General features: G+C 45.1%; 2 protein-coding genes across 2 annotated transcripts in view; both read left to right on the forward strand.

Moving 5' to 3' along the window:
• LOC119559041 (dnaJ homolog subfamily C member 16) overlaps positions 1-17367 on the forward strand; it is a 326244-nt gene that overhangs the window by 193638 nt on the left and 115239 nt on the right. The gene's annotated exons all lie outside the window — the stretch shown is intronic.
• Positions 4442-10220, forward strand: LOC119559031. The gene is made up of 2 exons (XM_037872160.1): positions 4442-4789; positions 9411-10220. Exon 2 carries the CDS (start codon positions 9478-9480, stop codon positions 9904-9906), a length of 429 nt encoding a protein of 142 aa, XP_037728088.1. The 5' UTR covers positions 4442-4789; positions 9411-9477; the 3' UTR covers positions 9907-10220.

Raw genomic sequence — 17367 nt, forward strand, 5'->3', positions numbered from 1 at the left:
TGAGAGGTTTGACTATTCTTGCGAAGTCAGGTACAAACCGGCGGTACCATGATGCTACGCCCAGGTACTGTCGGAGCTCTCTTACTGTCGATGGTGGTTCTAGTTCGGCGATGGCTGCTACCTTTTCCGGATCCGTGCCTATTCCTTCGCTAGTCACTCGATGACCGAGATATAACAGCTCTTTCTTGAAAAATTGACACTTCTCCGGGTTTAATCTCAGATTTGCCTCCTTTAGTCGTCGGAAAACTTCCTTTAGGTTGGCCTTATGTTCTTCCAGCGAGCGCCCGATCACTATGATGTCGTCCTGGTAAGCAAATGCGTGCGGCGACATTTCTGGGCCGATCACCCGGTCCAGCACCCGTTGAAAAGTCGCAGACGCCGAATGAAGTCCGAATGGCATTACTTTCCATTGGAATAAACCTTTCCCCGGCACTGTAAACGCCGTATACTGCCTGCTGTCCGCTTTCAGTGGGATTTGCCAGTACCCATCCTTTAGGTCCAAGCTGCTGATGTACCGTGCTTCCCTCAGTTGGTCGAGAATATAATTTATTCGGGGCATCGGGTAGGCATCCTTTACAGATTTGGCGTTTATTTGCCTAAAGTCGACGCACAGTCTCCATTTGCCCGTCTTTTTTCTAACCATCACGATGGGAGAACTGTACGGGCTTGTTGAGTGTTCTATGTATCCCATTTGGAGAAGCTCGTCCACCTTCGCATTGATCTCCCCTTGAACTTTCGGATTCTTGGGATAGTATCGCTGCTTTATTGGTTTGTCGTCTTTCATCGTGATCTGATGCTCTGCCATGTTTGATGTTCCCTTCATGCTGCTGAAAGTCGATAGCTCTGCCTCCAGGAATTTCGTCGTGTCGTCATCTTCGCTTGCCCGTTGTACGACTGCCACCGACAACTTTTCCTCGAGCCATCCCTTGTGACGATTCCTGGCCGGTATTATCACTTCGTGTCCAGCGCACTTAATTTCGGTACCGACTTGTGTTAGAAAGTTCCATCCCAACACCAATGAATCCACTACTCCTGGTAGTATCAGCAGGCTCATGCTCAGTCGCTTGTTCCCGAACGCGATTTCCACCTCCAGCTGCTCATCGATTCCGCCACATCTTCCGTCTGCCAACCTAACTTGCCGTCGTATCCTCGTAATCTTTCCGAGGGCAGCCAGGTCGTCCGCCAGCTCTTTGCTTATAAAGCTTGCTGTTGCCCCGGTGTCGATTGTGGCCTTGTATGTGCCCCCACCAATCGTCACCGCTGCGGACAACTGCTGCTCCTCCTCGATCAGCTTTCCCGTTAGTTTGGGGAGGTAGCATCTTGCGACCCCCGCTCGCCTCTCTGCGGCTGAGATCGCTGGGCATTTCCCGCCTGCTGGCAGCATTCAACGCTCCTGACGCCTACTCTCCCGCACACCCAGCAGAACAACAGGCGTTGGTGCCGACATCCCCGCGCCCAGTGTCCATGACCGCCGCACTTTCGGCAGGCCTCCTGGGGGTCTGTGATGTGTGTCGTTTCACGAGGCCTTTGTGTTGTACTTGGTGGCCTCCAAACATTGTTTGCTGGTTGCATCTGTTGCTGTTGTGGTGGTGTCCATTGGCCTCCGCGTGGTGCTCCTGTTGCCTGCTGCCGTGGTACTCGGTTAGGTGGCGACCATTGGTCGTTTCCCCGCGTCTCCTGGATTCCTGTCTCTTCGCATCTTCTGCATGTTACCTGCGCTGGCGATGACGACTTGTTCTTCGAGAATTTGTTTTCTTGCGCGAACGCTTCCCGCTCCTTTTCGAGTTCTTCATACTCGTCTGCTAATATCATCAGCGTGTCCAGGTCCGACACTTTGTATGCCCTTAGGAAGATCCTTAGACTGGGGGTGCAGTTCTCCTTGATGATTCTTAGGGTCTCTATAGCGGAGTAATTAAGTGGCCTCACCATCGTCTGCATGTCGATCATGTAGTCTTTGAACGACTCGCTGAAGCCCTGCTTCCGTTGCCTGACCTGATCCGCTAGCCTGGTGAAGAAGTCTCTCGGTAGAAAGTATGTGTGGAAACTATCTATGAACTCCGCCCAGGTTTTCCATTGTTTGTTGTTGGCGATGAACCACTTCAAAGCCCTTCCCTTCAGTAATTCAGGCATCGCTCGGGGAATCATGTCTAACTCCAAGCCGTATGTGTTGGCGGACCATTCCACCTGCTCCAGGAACTCGAACGGTTTTTCCGCCCCGTCGAACCTGAACGACCATTCGCGGACCTGTTTAGCGATCCTTGCATAGTCTGATTGATTGGGTCTCGAGATCAGCGCTGTTGTTTTCCTGTCTTGGCTTGATTCTCTCCTGTTTGCCTCCTTTTGTAGGTTGTCAACGCTCAGGCTTGCCACTAAGTTGTCCCCTTCGACGGTTGTTAACGTGATGCTGGGGCCGGCTTTGTCGTGGTATGTGGCTTCCAAATCGGCCCAGATGTCAACGAGTTGTGGGTCATTATCCGTTTCTGAGTAATACTCGGATAATGCTTTTCTCATGTCCTCTAATCTGCCGTCCAGGGTGACATTAAGCCTCTGTGCGACATTGGCGAAATCCTCCTTTTTAAGTCGGTAGATCCACTTCTTCCCCATTCTGTTTAAATTGTTTTCACTGCTGGGACAATCACGTTGGGCGCCAGATGTAACGAACTGATTTTTATGGTCTGCTCGCTACGAGATTCGTGCGGCTAGCTCAGTATATTGTGTGTTCGTCCCACCAAATTTATATTAACGTGACCGCCCAGTAGCTCAGTGAGAAAGCACAGAATTCACGGGTTCGTATTGGGTTTATTGTGGGTATATTATTACAAGTGTCTTAGTCGCTTGGTTGGCCTTGATTCGTTGCTTGTGACCCTCGGTACGTCCGATGGTCCTGATTGAATCGACGACCTCTCGCCTTTGAAGACTCGGTGCTCCAGTCCTGTAGCTCTCTGAAGATACTCGCAGCTCCCTGAAGATCCTCGTAGCTCCCTGAAGATACTCGCAGCTCCCTGAAGACGCTCGCTGCTCCCTGAAGACGCTCGCTCGCTGATCGCTTCGCACGCGTGACTTGGTGACTGCTGGTAACGACTCGGACTCGCGAGGGGGTCAGCCGTACGGGCTTAGGGAAGCGTCACCGTTCTCAGACTAGGGTGAACAGAAGCTGCGCTCTCCAGGATCGCTCCTTTCGACACACCGCCGCCTGTCCCTTGCTCTGTCCCGGATGGTCCCACTGGGGTTTCTGCTCAGTCCGCGCGGACAGTCAAGGCGGTAACGCCAGGAAGCTGCGTCGCGCTTTACTTCGCTTCCACGCCTAGTGTAAACGAACGTTCCACCCTAGCCTCACCCTTTTGCTTTTGGTCCTGGACGTTTCCGCGTGGCTTTTGGTACTCGGGGTTCGGGCACGCCGCTCCGGGACCTCGCAAGTCGAATCTGTAGGGCTCTCCTGGACAATTCCACTCGAGACCGTACCGATCGACCGCTCTCCCTTCTGGCTTGTTATATTTGGGGTTCGGGCACGCCGCTCCGGGACCTCGCAAGTCCAATCTGTAGGGCTCTCCTGGACAATTCCACTCGAGACCGTACCGATCGACCGCTCTCCCTTCTGGCTGGTTATACTCTCTCCAGGCGTAACGCCAGGACTTTGTGGATAAAGTTAAACGACCGCCTTGACCTAGCCGTGTGACGCCCTCTGGATCTCAGCTACCTGCGTCTCAATTCGGAGATTCCTGGTATCCCAATCCCGAACGTCTCGACGTAGCAATCTCGCTCCTTGTAGGCTCCCACGGCGCTGCTTCTCTGGCGACTCGACTTGCTGCTGCTCCCTTGTAGATTATTTGGTTGTTTGATTGTTCACTTTGGTATCTGAGTGATCTTGACGGTTTGACTCCTTGTGATCGACTGATCCAGCTGCCAGCGCTCTGCGGCCTTATATAGGGCCTCCGGGAACCGTTATTTCCCTTTTGCGCACGGCCCGCTGGATCTCTCAACTCTGGGACCAAAGTCCGTGCCTCCTGGATGACCCACTTGTCGTTCCCGTACCGCTTCCAATCGATGCTCCGCCCACTGCTGCCATCCCGCTGATTCCCGTGATGCTTGTGGCACGCCTGTGTGCCGCTCCACCGCCGAGATGTGGCACTTCCTCTCCCGGTCCAAAGTTCACGGGAGAGTCCAAAGTCCGATGGAGTCCCGTTACCCGCTTTTGCACACGGCACTCTTGCCTTGCCCGCGAAGTCTCCACTCTCTTTCGATCTCCATCCTCGGTCTCCAAACTCTCTCGCTCTCCTTCATTGGTCTCCAAACTCTCTCGCTCTCCTTCGTTGGTCTCCAAACTCTCTCGCTCTCCTCGCCGCGCCGTTACTACGCGAATTCGCCGCGTATCTGGCAAGCGGCCGGCCATCTGCTGCTGTTTCTATTTGTGGGGAGTTATTCAACTCCTCACAACTTTAATTTTATCTTTCGTCGTTGGAGCGCCCGCACAGCCGGAGCGCAGTACCCACTTACATCTCGGCGTAGAGGGAGCGCACATCGGCTGCGTCCATCTCCTCGCCACAATCTCGTCGGCACCCATAGAGAGGTGCAATAGAACGTCGTCTTTCGTCGCTGGAGCACCCGGAGAGTGGTGAGCCCCACATACATCATCGTAGAGGGAGCGCACATCGGCTGCGTCCCTAACCTCCATTTCGTCACAGGAGAGCATCAGCGGGCTTCAACTTAACCTCGTCGGAAACACCGAGAAGTACATCCCAATCGCAATCTCATCGCAGGAGCGCCTGTACAGCGATCCGCATTGTATATGGTAAAGTGGCCTACGTAAATATATGGAAACTTTATTTCCATCACTTGCACAAACACATATCATAATTCACTTGGCTTTTAGTCACATACACACACATTCGGTCTTGCTTAATCTGCCTTGCCCCAATCTTCGCGCGCTCTTTGGTTGTGTCGGTCTTTTCGCCTTCCTTGCTCCAATCGCGCATAGCCTAGCTGAGAATTTTAGTACGGTGGGACAGTGCAGACATTCTATCGCTACCAGCAGCATTGCATTGGCATTTGCTTGTTAGAAATAATCTAAAAACGGGAAGTTGCTAGTCACAATGGGTGGAAGTCGGAAACGTTTTGGCAGAACTCCCTCAGCGGAGGACGACACAAACGAATTGTTGGAACAGCTTGAGCGGAATAAGAATCATATAATTAGAATTGAGGCCACAGTTCGTGGTCAAGTAACTCCCCCTAATGCGTGCGAAATGGAATGTCGTTTAGGTATTTTAAATGGATACATCGAAAAGGCGTTCGAGTTGCAACAACAATTAGAGGCAATTAATAATGAATTAGCATGTAGAGAGGAGTTAGAAGAATTATGTGTATCCGCAAAGGCATTATTAATGTTAAATTGTAACCGGCCCGAAGGAGAAAGAAATCATTCTACCTTCGCAAATAATAGTAGTTTAAATTCTTCAGCAAGTCACAGCAGAATACTACCACAAATGAAACTCCCAAAATTCGACGGCAACTATGCCGAGTTCAAAAACTTTATAGGTTTATTTAACAGCTTAGTTCACGATGACGAATCTCTATCAAATGTTAAAAAAGTTTAATCATCTGTTATCCTGCTTAGAGAAGGAAGCCTTAGGAACAGTAAAGGCTTACCAGATCACAGAAGCAAATTACGCAAAGGCCCATGCGGCCTTGGTCAGGGTTTATGATAATCCGTGCCTAATATACTTTAAAAGTATCTCTCGATTGTTTGAAATCCCAACAATGCAAGCGCCATCCGCCTCGGCGTTACAATCCCTTATCGACACTGTAACTGCTATATATGAATCTCTTCTCTCGCTCGGCAACGAGAAAACTCTCGCCAACGCAATGATAATTCACATCGCCATGTCTAGAGTAGATCCCAAAACGCGGTCGCGATGGGAAGAGCAACTTAGTTACGATTCTATTCCGTTATGGAAAGATTGCTCAGAGGCGCTTAATAAACGATACCAACACTTAGCGGCTGAGGAATCCACGACAGGCAGAAAAGTTCCCAAACAGGGACAGATTCAGAGTTGTACATCTTACGCTAATATCTCGGTAGAAGCTCAGTTCAAGTTCGCAAAGAATGCACCACTTTGCATCAATTGTCTACGCAGAGGACATAGTGTCGCAACATGCCAGTCATCTCGTTGTCGAATTTGTACGAAGGCTCATCACACACTTCTGCATCGGTATACCTCAACCTCCCAAGTACCGTCAGGCAATCAATTGTCATCGCCTATTGACAATCAGGTAGCCCAACAGTCACTAAGTGCCTCGGTTAGTCAGCCTATGCCCCAAAAGGTAGATCACGTCTTACTTGCAACGGCCCTTGTCGAGGTTCAAAGTCAGTCAGGAGCCAAGCTGTGCGCTAGGATTTTGCTAGACTCAGGGTCACAGGTTAATTTTATTACGGAGGAATTAGTAAATAATCTGCAATTAAAACGGTACCGGCATGAGGCTAAATTCTCAGGCATTGGGAATTCCGCGTGTTTAGCTAGCTTCGGAGTCCAGACGACAATTGGGTCGCGATTAAACTCCTTCGAAGCGGCAGTTGAATGCATAATTTTACCGTCGATCTCAGGGTATCGTCCAGAAGCAACCGCAATATCTTCCGATTGGATTCGTAATGATATCTCCTTAGCAGACCCTTACTTTTACAAGCCCAAACGCGTCGACATGCTGATCGGCGCTGAGTTGTTTTTCGACTTGCTTAGGGAAGGACAAATACGTCACAAGCATCAGGTCCAACTCTACAAAATACTGTCTTTGGCTGGGTCGCGTCAGGGACCTATAAAGAAAATCCGCCCGCACGATGTATCTCGTACTCCACTCTAGTAGCTACTGAGGACAACAATTTGGATCACACGCTAAGGAAGTTCTGGGAAATTGAAAGAATACCCGATTTAACAAAATCGCAGCTCTATACCCCTGATCAAGTGTTGAGTGAAAAATCGTTTGCTAGCACCGTCTCGCGTGACTCTACAGGAAAATTTGTAGTTAGCCTGCCTTTCAAATCGAGTCCTTCGTGTCTCGGTTCCTCGTATGAAACTGCACGTCGACGGTTTCTGTCCTTAGAACGGCGTATGAAAGGGAACCCAACAAATCATTCGTTGTATATCCAGTTTATGAAGGAATACTTAGCTCTCGGTCACATGGAGGCTACAGATAATAGGATACCCAACGAGCCTCATTATTTTATACCGTATCAGAGCGTTCTCCGACCTGAAAGCTCTTCGACTAAATTAAGAGTCGTATTCGACGCGTCATGCAAAACCACCTCCCAAATTTCATTGAATGAAATTCTTTTGGTAGGGTCAACAATTCAGCCTTGCCTGTATGCCACGCTGCTTAAATTCCGGTTCCATAAATTTGCTATGTCGGCAGACATTACTAAAATGTACAGACAAGTGGTATTAGACGAGGCCCATAGAAAGTTCCAGTTATTTGTATGGCGTGAGACCCAGCAAGACCCTCTACAAATTTATCGGCTTAACACCGTTACGTATGGTACGGCAAGTGATCCCTTCCTTGCAATACGGTGTTTGAAGCAGCTTAGCGAGATCTACTCCGATTCTCTTCCCTTAGCTTCACAGGCTCTAGCAAATGATTTTTACGTCGATGACTTGTTAACAGGGGTCGATTCCATCCGTGAGTTAAGGATATTGCGAGGGGAAATCACAGAGATTTTTGATTCCGCAGGGGTCGTCTTGGCTAAGTGGGCGTCGAATTGTACCCCCAACGAACGACAGGTCGCCGAGTCAGAAGTCCTTATTGGAGAAGACGCCGATACGAAAACTTTGGGTCTCACTTGGAGTCCAAAACAGGATACGTTCAAATTCAACGCTCATAATCTACAGCTTGAAGACCCACCCACAAAGCGATCCATGCTTTCATTTGCAGCGCGGCTGTTCCATCCGTTAGGACTCATTTGCCCTATCGTTACCCTTGCAAAGATATTAATTCAAAAACTCTGGTCGCTACAAATTGGATGGGACGACGAAATACCCGCCGACGTACTGCATCGTTGGAAGACGGTGTTATCTTGCTTTACAGATTTAGAAACGTTAAACATCCCTCGGCATGTCGGAACTCAGTTTGGCGGCACTTATCAAATCCACGGATTTGCGGACGCGTCAGAAGATGCTTACGGTTGTTGTCTGTAAGTAAGGTCAGTGACCTCAGAGGGGATAAAAGTTAGGTTGCTAACAGCCAAATCCAGGGTAGCACCGATCAATAGACTTAGTATTCCACGACTATAACTCTGTGCGGCTCACCTCTTAGCGAAGTTATGGAGTGATGTGCTAACGCTTAATCTTTACCGCGTCGATCAGGTTACTATGTGGTCGGATTCTGAAGTTGTTCTCTTTTGGTTGCGCACTCATCTGTCACGAACTGGCTCCAACTGCAGTCTGGCGACACGTCCCGATTAACTTCAATCCAGCGGACCTACCCTCTCGAGGGACTACGGTCAAAGATCTCGATACGACGCTATGGTTTGAAGGCCCTTCGTTTTTGTCCATGGACTCGACTCATTGGCCAGTTAATCAGCACTTGGCTGACACGCCCCTCGAAAGCCAACTCGAAATGAAACCGCCAGTAATCGCCCATACGGTTGCTGTCGTCTCAAATCATCCGCTGCTACAAGTAGTTGAAAATTCTTCTTCCTATGTGAAGGTTGTGAGAATTACAACATTTATCTTTCGTTTTGTTTACGGCAGGGCCTGGAAATTGTGGAACGACCACGTCCTAGCATCCACCGAGCTTAGTTTTTCGTTCTCTTATATCGCGTAGGCTGTTCAGCGTGAATCGTTTGCAGGCGAATTCAATAAATTAAAGAAAAATTTGCCATTACCCAGTTCTTACCAAAAACTTAGCCCATTTATCAGCAACGAAACTTTCGGGAGCCGTACTTTAACATTGGTGTGGGTGGGCGGTCGACTAGCGCACGCGGATCTAGAACCCAGTGCCAAATTCCCAATATTAATGCCTAAAGGGAATCGTTTTGTCAAATTGTACATCGAGCACCTGCACTATGCTAGTTGCCATGCAGGACCACGAGCCCTAGTCGGCCTGCTTCGGCAGACAATTTGGTTGATCAATGCACGACGCGAGTGCAGTGCTGTTGTGCGCCGATGCACGCACTGTTTCCGGTATAAGCCACGGTTAATGTCGCAAATAATGGGAAACCTGCCTCTTGACCGCGTCAGAATCAGTCGACCCTTTAGAATAAGCGGAGTCGATCTCTTCGGTCCAACCCGAGTGTCGCTAGGAGTGCGTGGCAAGGCAGCTTTAAAAATGTATGTCGCAGTATTCATATGTTTTTAAACGAAAGCGGTTCACCTAGAACTATTGAAGGATCTCACTTCTAACTCATTTATCCTCTGTCTCAGCAGATTTGTTGGGCGGCGCGGCCCGCTCTATCGAACCAATTTTGTTGGTTCCTCACGGCTGCTTTAGGAGATGGCCTCCGATGTCCGCAGCACACTGGGAACATACGGCGTCCATCACCAGGTTGAGTTCGTCTTCATTCCGCCCCGGTCGCCTTATTTTGGGGGCCTATGGGAAGCCGCCGTCAAGTCCGCCAAACACCTCTTTTTGAGGGCCGTCGGAAACGCCTTGCTGAAGGAGGACGAAGTCCAGACGATCCTGGTTGAAGTGGAAGCAGTGCTTAACTCGCGTCCTCTAGTAGCTGACAGCAGCAGCCCTAACGACGGAGAGGCTATAACTCCAGCCCACTTTCTGGTAGGCACCACGCTCGCTGCTCTACCCCCAGGATTGGCACCTCCTCATCCGGACGACGACCTAATTCCCGACTGGTCCCGTGACTACATAGCGGGGCTGCAGCAAAGAGTTAAGTGGACAAAGGAATCGGCCAACCTTCTACCATGAACCATCGTCGTCATCAAAGAGGACAATTTACCGCCCCAGAAGTGGCTGCTCGGCAGAGTCACCGAAGTAACGCACGGATCGGATGGCAAGGTGCGCGTTGCTCTAGTAAAATCCAAGCAAGGCGGATACAAACGATCAGTACATCATCTGGCACCTCTTCCCATTAATTGAAGGCCTACAGCGCTATAACGCGGGCGATGTTTGGTCATCTCACTGTTTGTTTTGTTTTCTATGGTCGTTGCGATGCCGACTATCGAAAGCTGCGAGCAGGGGCGTAGCACAGCTGATAATCGCTAATAAATTACCCCCTACAAGTCGGCAAGCAACGATCATGCAACAACATACTAGATTAAAAATAATACTAGATTACCATAATGTAATAGGGAAGATACCAATGTAATAGGGAAGATCTGAAACGAGGGAGTTGGTAACATTGTTGAATAGAAAAGCTCTTGAAATAAACGCACAATTTACATAGATGACGGCTAAGCAATGTTTTAAATAAAACCAGTGGGTTCGCGAAGTTGCATATTTACTCCTGCTTCCTGAGCAAACAGTCTCCGAAAACCAAATTTTGGCTTTGAAGTTTCGTTGTGGCAACCTCAGATGGCTCTAATAGGCTTACAATTTCGCGAATTGAATCCCAAACTTTTTGATCCAGATATAAATCGGAATTAGCCACTGCATAGGCTGAGAAAAAATGGTATACTGCATCTTCTACCAAATACGCTAACATTTTGTAGGACGAGCTCCAACGCGTAGGACAATCAATGGGCGGTTTTCTTAGTTTTTTCTCCTTTATAGTGTAAGACATGGTTGGTGTTCGTAATTTTTTGACCAAGATCCTGGCAAAACCAATGGTTTTCGAACAATTTTTGTCTTTAAGTACTGCATTGACCGCCAACTGAATAGTATGTGCTGCACAACGAATACCTAAAATTAAATAAGTAATAAAATATCAAGTATATAAGCCGTTTATAAATATTTTGTAGTTTCATACTTATGCACTTATTTTTAATAACAACGTTATTCATAAAAGACAAGTCGATGTCGACATCGGTTTCATTCTCGTATGAAGAGTCATCGTATAAGTCCTCCGGAATGCTTTTGTTACTTACAAGTTCCTCAAACTTGACCATATTCCGTTCATTATCAGTGGTGCAAAAATAAATTTGCTGGGAACTGATCTCGAATCGATTTAAAACAAAAAGGATGGTGTCTTTTAAATTTGCAGCAGTATGGCAGGCAAACATTGCTTCAGTTGCCAATGTGCGCAGGAGAAGATGTCCATCAGAAATAAATTGTATGTTTACTCCTAAATTGCAAAATAATTTGTTAAAGCATTATATTTTTATAAGATTTATTTTTTAGGCACACACACCAATAAACGATCGATTCAGATGAGTCAAGCCGTCGATTTTAAGTGCGATCATTTTTCCTTTAGTTTCTTCTTTTATTTTTTCGACGAGCTTCTCTGATTTGGCTACAACATCATCACGGACGTTTTAAGGATTAATAAAGTTTTCACAGTCTAATCCTTGAATTAACGGATTCAGAATCCGCCTAAATCCGATGTCGTTCATCAAAGAAAATGGTCTTCCATCAACTGTACACAGCAAAGCACATGCATTTTGTATTTCCTCCCTTGTAATGGACACACGGACAATTGGTTTTATGAAATCCAGAATCGTTTTAGTAGGCACACTATTTGTCTTAGTAATTGTTTGGTTGCTGCTACTCCTTTGCTTCTCAGTTTCAATTATCAATGAGTTATGAGATTGCTGTATATGCTTTGACAAATTAGTTCCATGATTACCCTACAAAATGCATACAAATTATGTGCATACATACATATGTAAGTAAGTAAGCAGTTTATTTTTATACTTACTTTAATTTGATGCCCATAATTCACATCTTTTTTTTTGATTAGGCACGTGCTCGTGTTTGATAAAATGTCAAAGGAGAAATAATTTCGGTGAGGATTCGTTTTTGGTCGAGGCATTTTTCACTTTTCTTAGCTGCTTCACATGAAATTCTGTTTAACTTCTAGAATGAAGCTTGATGAAAGGAGACGGCTGAAGTATTCGTTGGGACTAGTTATCTCTTTTCTCCATATATAATACAAGACCGCGTAGAAATGCTCCAAAAATTCCGGATTTACAACCTGCTCAGACATTTTCTTTCATAAGATGCACATATGCTGAAAAGAGACAGGGAAAAAGCGCCAAGGCAGAAAGTGGGACCTCATATGCAGATTCCAGTATTTTTATTATGGAGTTTTTACGAATCTATTAAAGTACCAAAACCGTACCGGTAGCAGAAATACGGTAATCAGTTCTAAATTTAATGTTGGTTTTGGTACCGGTACCGGTTCCGGTTCTCTATTACGAATCGGTTTATTTCGGTTATCGGTTCCGGTTCTGGTTCTAGTTTTATTCCCTGATATCAAGTGATTGTACAGGCAGTTCCAAAGGCGGAACTGTGCTACCTGATAAGGGCAACCAATTTGTTGCACCTTCTATTGTTCGAACCTTAAGCTGACATATTATCGTTGGAATTACTTTTTTGTGATTTCATATCCAGTTAAGGGTCATTTTTTGTGCGTCTCCAGTCACAACAAGCATTTCTGCCAAATATGGATCTATTAATGATGTCCTCTGCATCATCTATAAAGGCAAATACTTGATCTATTTGGCCCAGTAACCTCAATTGGCAGAACCTTAAATATAAGCATCGATGTGCTGTTCCTGACTGTGAGAATTTTTGCTGGACTACATTCTTGTTGATCTTTATCTGTTTCTGTCGAACTTTTTATATCCACTTGCTTCTTATCCTGATGTAGCATGTAATTGTGAAACGATTTACAGTTTTCGTCCTTACAAATACGTTTATTCTTGCACACGGTTAGGTTATGCCCCTGTCGAAGACATCCAAAGCACACTTTAAGTTTCTTGAACATTAACCACCTATTATTTACGTAATTTTTTATTAATTTTCATTTAATTTTCCCTGTATCCTTAGACGATTCCTTGGTTATCTGCATCACCGTCTTTTGATTTGAGCCTTTCTCATGCCTGGAGTTTGGCCTACTTGATGCAGTTGTAAGAGAATCTTGTGATATATCCATTGCAATTTTATCTATCCACGAACCAAAATGTCCTAGATCAGCATAGGGTTGGATACCTGATGCATATGTTGTCCATTCTATACGAGTTCGCGTGGGTAGCTTACTTATTTAAAACTATATAATGCTGCAAGGCGTTAGCCGATTTAAGAAATATGATCAGGTTTCATACCTTTGCTGCAAATTATATTATTTTGTCCAGATTGTTTTCTGAGATCTGCTGTATTTCAGATACCTTTTCCAACTAAGCAGTCCTGATTGTCCATACTTTAACTGTAGGCGCTTCATTATATAATTGACATTAACTTGATTTATTAAAATTGCTGCCACCTCTTCCCTGGCAACACCTTTTAAACTCTTCAGCAGTCGGAGTAAATTTTCCAAATCGGAGTACTTGTATGCGAGAGTTGTCTCAACAAACATACTTTTAAATATTGGCAGTCCATGGAAATTGGGTAGATCTTTTATTCTTCCCTTCAAAAAATTCTGACTATCACCCATTTCGAATTCGCCACAACCCCAGCCCAGCATATCAAAAAACAGACTCACCTTTTATAGGGTCATTTTGAAAATTGAGTTGTCGACCACCCTGTGTGGTGTCAAATGTATCGGTGGGATGAAATTCTCCGTGTGAAAAATTCTGGCCATGTATGCCGCCCTGTGCGGCACCAGAAGTCGGAGTATAGCTGCTAAGAGTAGCAGCATCGGGACGCAGTCCTCCTTGTGAGGACACCAGACCATGAATGCCGCCCTGTGCGGCACCAGAAGTCAGTGCGCTGCTATTGTATGAAGCAATTCCAGGATGCTATCCTCCATATGAGGAAGCTAGGCCATAGATGCCGCCCTGTGCGACACCTGAATGCGATGAACTGCTGGTTGAAGAAGCAATTCCAGGATGCAATCCTCCATATGAGGAAGCTAGGCCATAGATACCGCCCTGTGCGACACCCGAAGGCGATGAAGCTGCTCCATGATGTAGCCCTGCGTGCGAGGACACCAGGCCATGAATACCGCCCTGTGCGCCATTAGCGGGTTGTTCACTGCCCTGTTTATCAGCTTTAGAAACCAAAGAATTTACTTTCTTCTTAAAGTCATCAAACTCTTCGCTCGTGGCATTTAATTTTTGCATAATTCGATTCGACTGCAATTGCTGTTCCTTGTCCCTTTCTATTACAGTATCGTCCTCATTTTCACTTAGTGGATCCAGGTGGTCCTCATCGGTGTCTGGACTCACACCTGGTCTTGGCGTCGAATTGTGGGCTTGATTAATTTTTTCCATTAACTTTTTTTTCTACGAGTCAATACCGTTTAGGCGTCACGAAAGAGTGAAGAGTGCCACTATATGCTTTCTTTTGCATACTTTTGCAAAGTTAATTTCACAACTTTTTGCAAGATTTCAATAGAATTAGCGACATAAGAAACTTTAAAATTTAATAAAAATGTAACGTGCCAGCACGAAGCTTTGAATACTTTAATAAAACGCTTCGGTTGCGATCGGCGACTATATATATTTATTAGAAATTATTCTTCACTGGCTGCGTTGCGATGCGTTGTGTTTATTAAATTGTATTTCTGCTCACATCGACGAATGAGCGACAATGACGGATAATAGAAAAAGGTGTTGGGCAACAGAAAAATGAGCTGAAAGTGGCGTACAGGGTGACTCAAGTCACTCAAGAATTTTACCACTTATTTTGAACAAAACCCAATTTTTAAAAGTCGTTAAAAATTGGTTTTGTTTATCAGAATGCATCAGGATAATATCAATATCTAATGTTACTAACAGAAAAGTTTAACAGTGCGCACCACGGTTAAGTTATCAGCTGTGAAAGCCTGTTTTTATTTCAACGAGGTGGCAGCGCTGGAAAATCGCCTATTATTCTTAATAGCTTAAATTGTCAAAAAGTGTAAAACTAAACAAAGCACTGAAGTTTTTTAAATTCCATCCAATCAGAGGGACTCGTAACTTGTGTTTGTGACCTTGACATTGTATTTATTGATTGTGGTGCTCGTATATTCGTGTTCTAGTTCTATCCTCAAAAAAACTAAATCTTTAAGTTAATTTGTATTTTTAAATGAAGCTACAAAGTGATTCCAGCTGTTTCCACCTGTGAAACCTTTTTAATCTTGTAGTGTATTTAGTTCTCATTGAGCTGGGTTAGTATAAAAGTGCACTTTTGCGCACTTTTTCTAAGATTTAGAGGAAGAAAATGGTTTATAAAATTTAGGCTTACAAACAAATCAAACATTCTTACTGAAATACGAATAAATAATTCGATGGTATACTGTCATTATTTAAGGGTTTCACCTTCATGGTTGTAAGCCTTGTGTGATACGAAGGATGTGCCTGTCGAGTCAACTGTAGATTACTTTTGGAGTGTTTAGGTGTCGGCTAAAAATAAAAATGACATTATTTTGTGTCTCTTACAAAACTATTAGGGATAAAAAACATACTTTTAGATCCCTTGTAAAACAAATTAAGATGATTAAAACTAAAAAATGTAAATTTAATTTTAAAAATATAGTATTGCACATATTTGAATATTGAAATAAACTATTAAATTAACACAAACTCTAAAAAATATGAAGTATATACAAATGTGTGTGGGTAAGCTTTTGGCCATTTTTAAATTGTAGAACTTGAATAATCTGGCGCGAATTCATCGACAGGTTTGTCAAATTAAATTATAATGTTGAGGAAAATGAAGCAGTACAAATTTCAATACTCACAATTTAATTTGTCGCGCAATTTCATTAGCATGGTTTTGTCATTTGAGCAGTTAATTACAGTTGCTTCAAATTTACCACCTTGAATTTTGCAATACACTTATTATACCCGTTACTCGTAGAGTAAAAGGGTATACTAGATTCGTCGGAAAGTATGTAACAGGCAGAAGGAAGCGTTTCCGACCCCATAAAGTATATATATTCTTGATCAGGATCACTAGCCGAGTCGATCTAGCCATGTCCGTCTGTCCGTCTGTCCGTCTGTCCGTATGAACGCTGAGATCTTGGAAACTATAAGAGCTACAATACTGGGATTAGGCATGCAGATTCCTGAGATTCCTGCGCAGCGCAAGTTTGTTTCAAAAGAGTGCCACGCCCACTCTAACGCCCACAAACCGCCCAAAACTGTGGCTCCTACAGTTTTAATGCTAGAACAAAAATTTTAACTGAAATGTATTGTTCTCATCAATACCTACCGACTGACCTAAAAAATAGTTTGCCACGCCCACTTTAACGCCCACAAACCGCCCACAAACTTCAAAAAATCGTAAATTTGAACGCGGATATCTCGGAAAATATCAAAGATAGAGAAACGAGATTTCAGATTTAGATTCCGTAGGCTTGAGCGCAGCGCAAGTTTATTACGCGAATATGCCACGCCCACTCCAACGCCCACAAACCGCCCAAGTCAGTGGCGCTCACAATTTTCATGGTAGATCAAAAGTTAAAACGGAAATGTATTGGTCTCGTCAATACCTATCGATTGATTTAAAAAAAAGTTTGCCACGCCCACTCTAACGCCCACAAACCGCCCAAGCCTGTGGCGCCCACAATTTTCGTGCTAGATAAAAAATTTTAACTTAAATGTATTGGTCTCGTCAATACCTATCGATTGATTTAAAAAAAACTTTGCCACGCCCACTCTAATGCCCACAACGCTTAAATCTGTCTACCGCCGGTAGGTGGCGCATTTGCTGCTTGCATATCTCCATTTTCCTTTGGTCCCTTTAGCTGAGTAACGGGTATCTGATAGTCGAGGTACTCGACTATAGCGTTCTTCCTTGTTTTATATAAAATATAAAATGTATATCACAGACAAAATGGGTATTGAATTGCTGAACTGTGAAAACTATGCAAATTGAAGAGAAAATTTAAACAAAAGAGCAATCTTTCGAACCGCTGTGACTAGATGCTTAGTTTGTTTAATGTAAAAAGTTGTGGTATATAATTACATCCGTTACTCGTAGAGTAAAAGGGTATACTAGATTCGTCGGAAAGTATGTAACCCCATAAAGTATATATATTCTTGAGCAGGATCACTAGCCAGGTCGATCTAGCCATGTCCGTCTTTTTGTCCGTCCGGATGAACGCTGAGATATCGGAAACTATGAGAGCTAGGCTATTGGGATTTGGCATGCAGATTCCTGAGCTACTTACGCAGAGCTCGGCCAAAGAGCTAGTGGGATGGCTCTGAGGGCGCCGAGCTGAAGGCTACCGAACGGGTCGCAGGTTGCGGATAGCGAGCGCCCTGGTTCTCCAGGGTAGCTACGAATAAGCGTGGAAGTTGGACACGGCCCGGCTACCGCCAAGCCCCCAACACGAAGCGCAAA

The sequence above is a fragment of the Drosophila subpulchrella genome, unplaced genomic scaffold, assembly GCF_014743375.2.
Source record: "Drosophila subpulchrella strain 33 F10 #4 breed RU33 unplaced genomic scaffold, RU_Dsub_v1.1 Primary Assembly Seq16, whole genome shotgun sequence".
In the NCBI taxonomy this organism is placed as follows: Eukaryota; Metazoa; Arthropoda; class Insecta; order Diptera; family Drosophilidae; genus Drosophila; species Drosophila subpulchrella.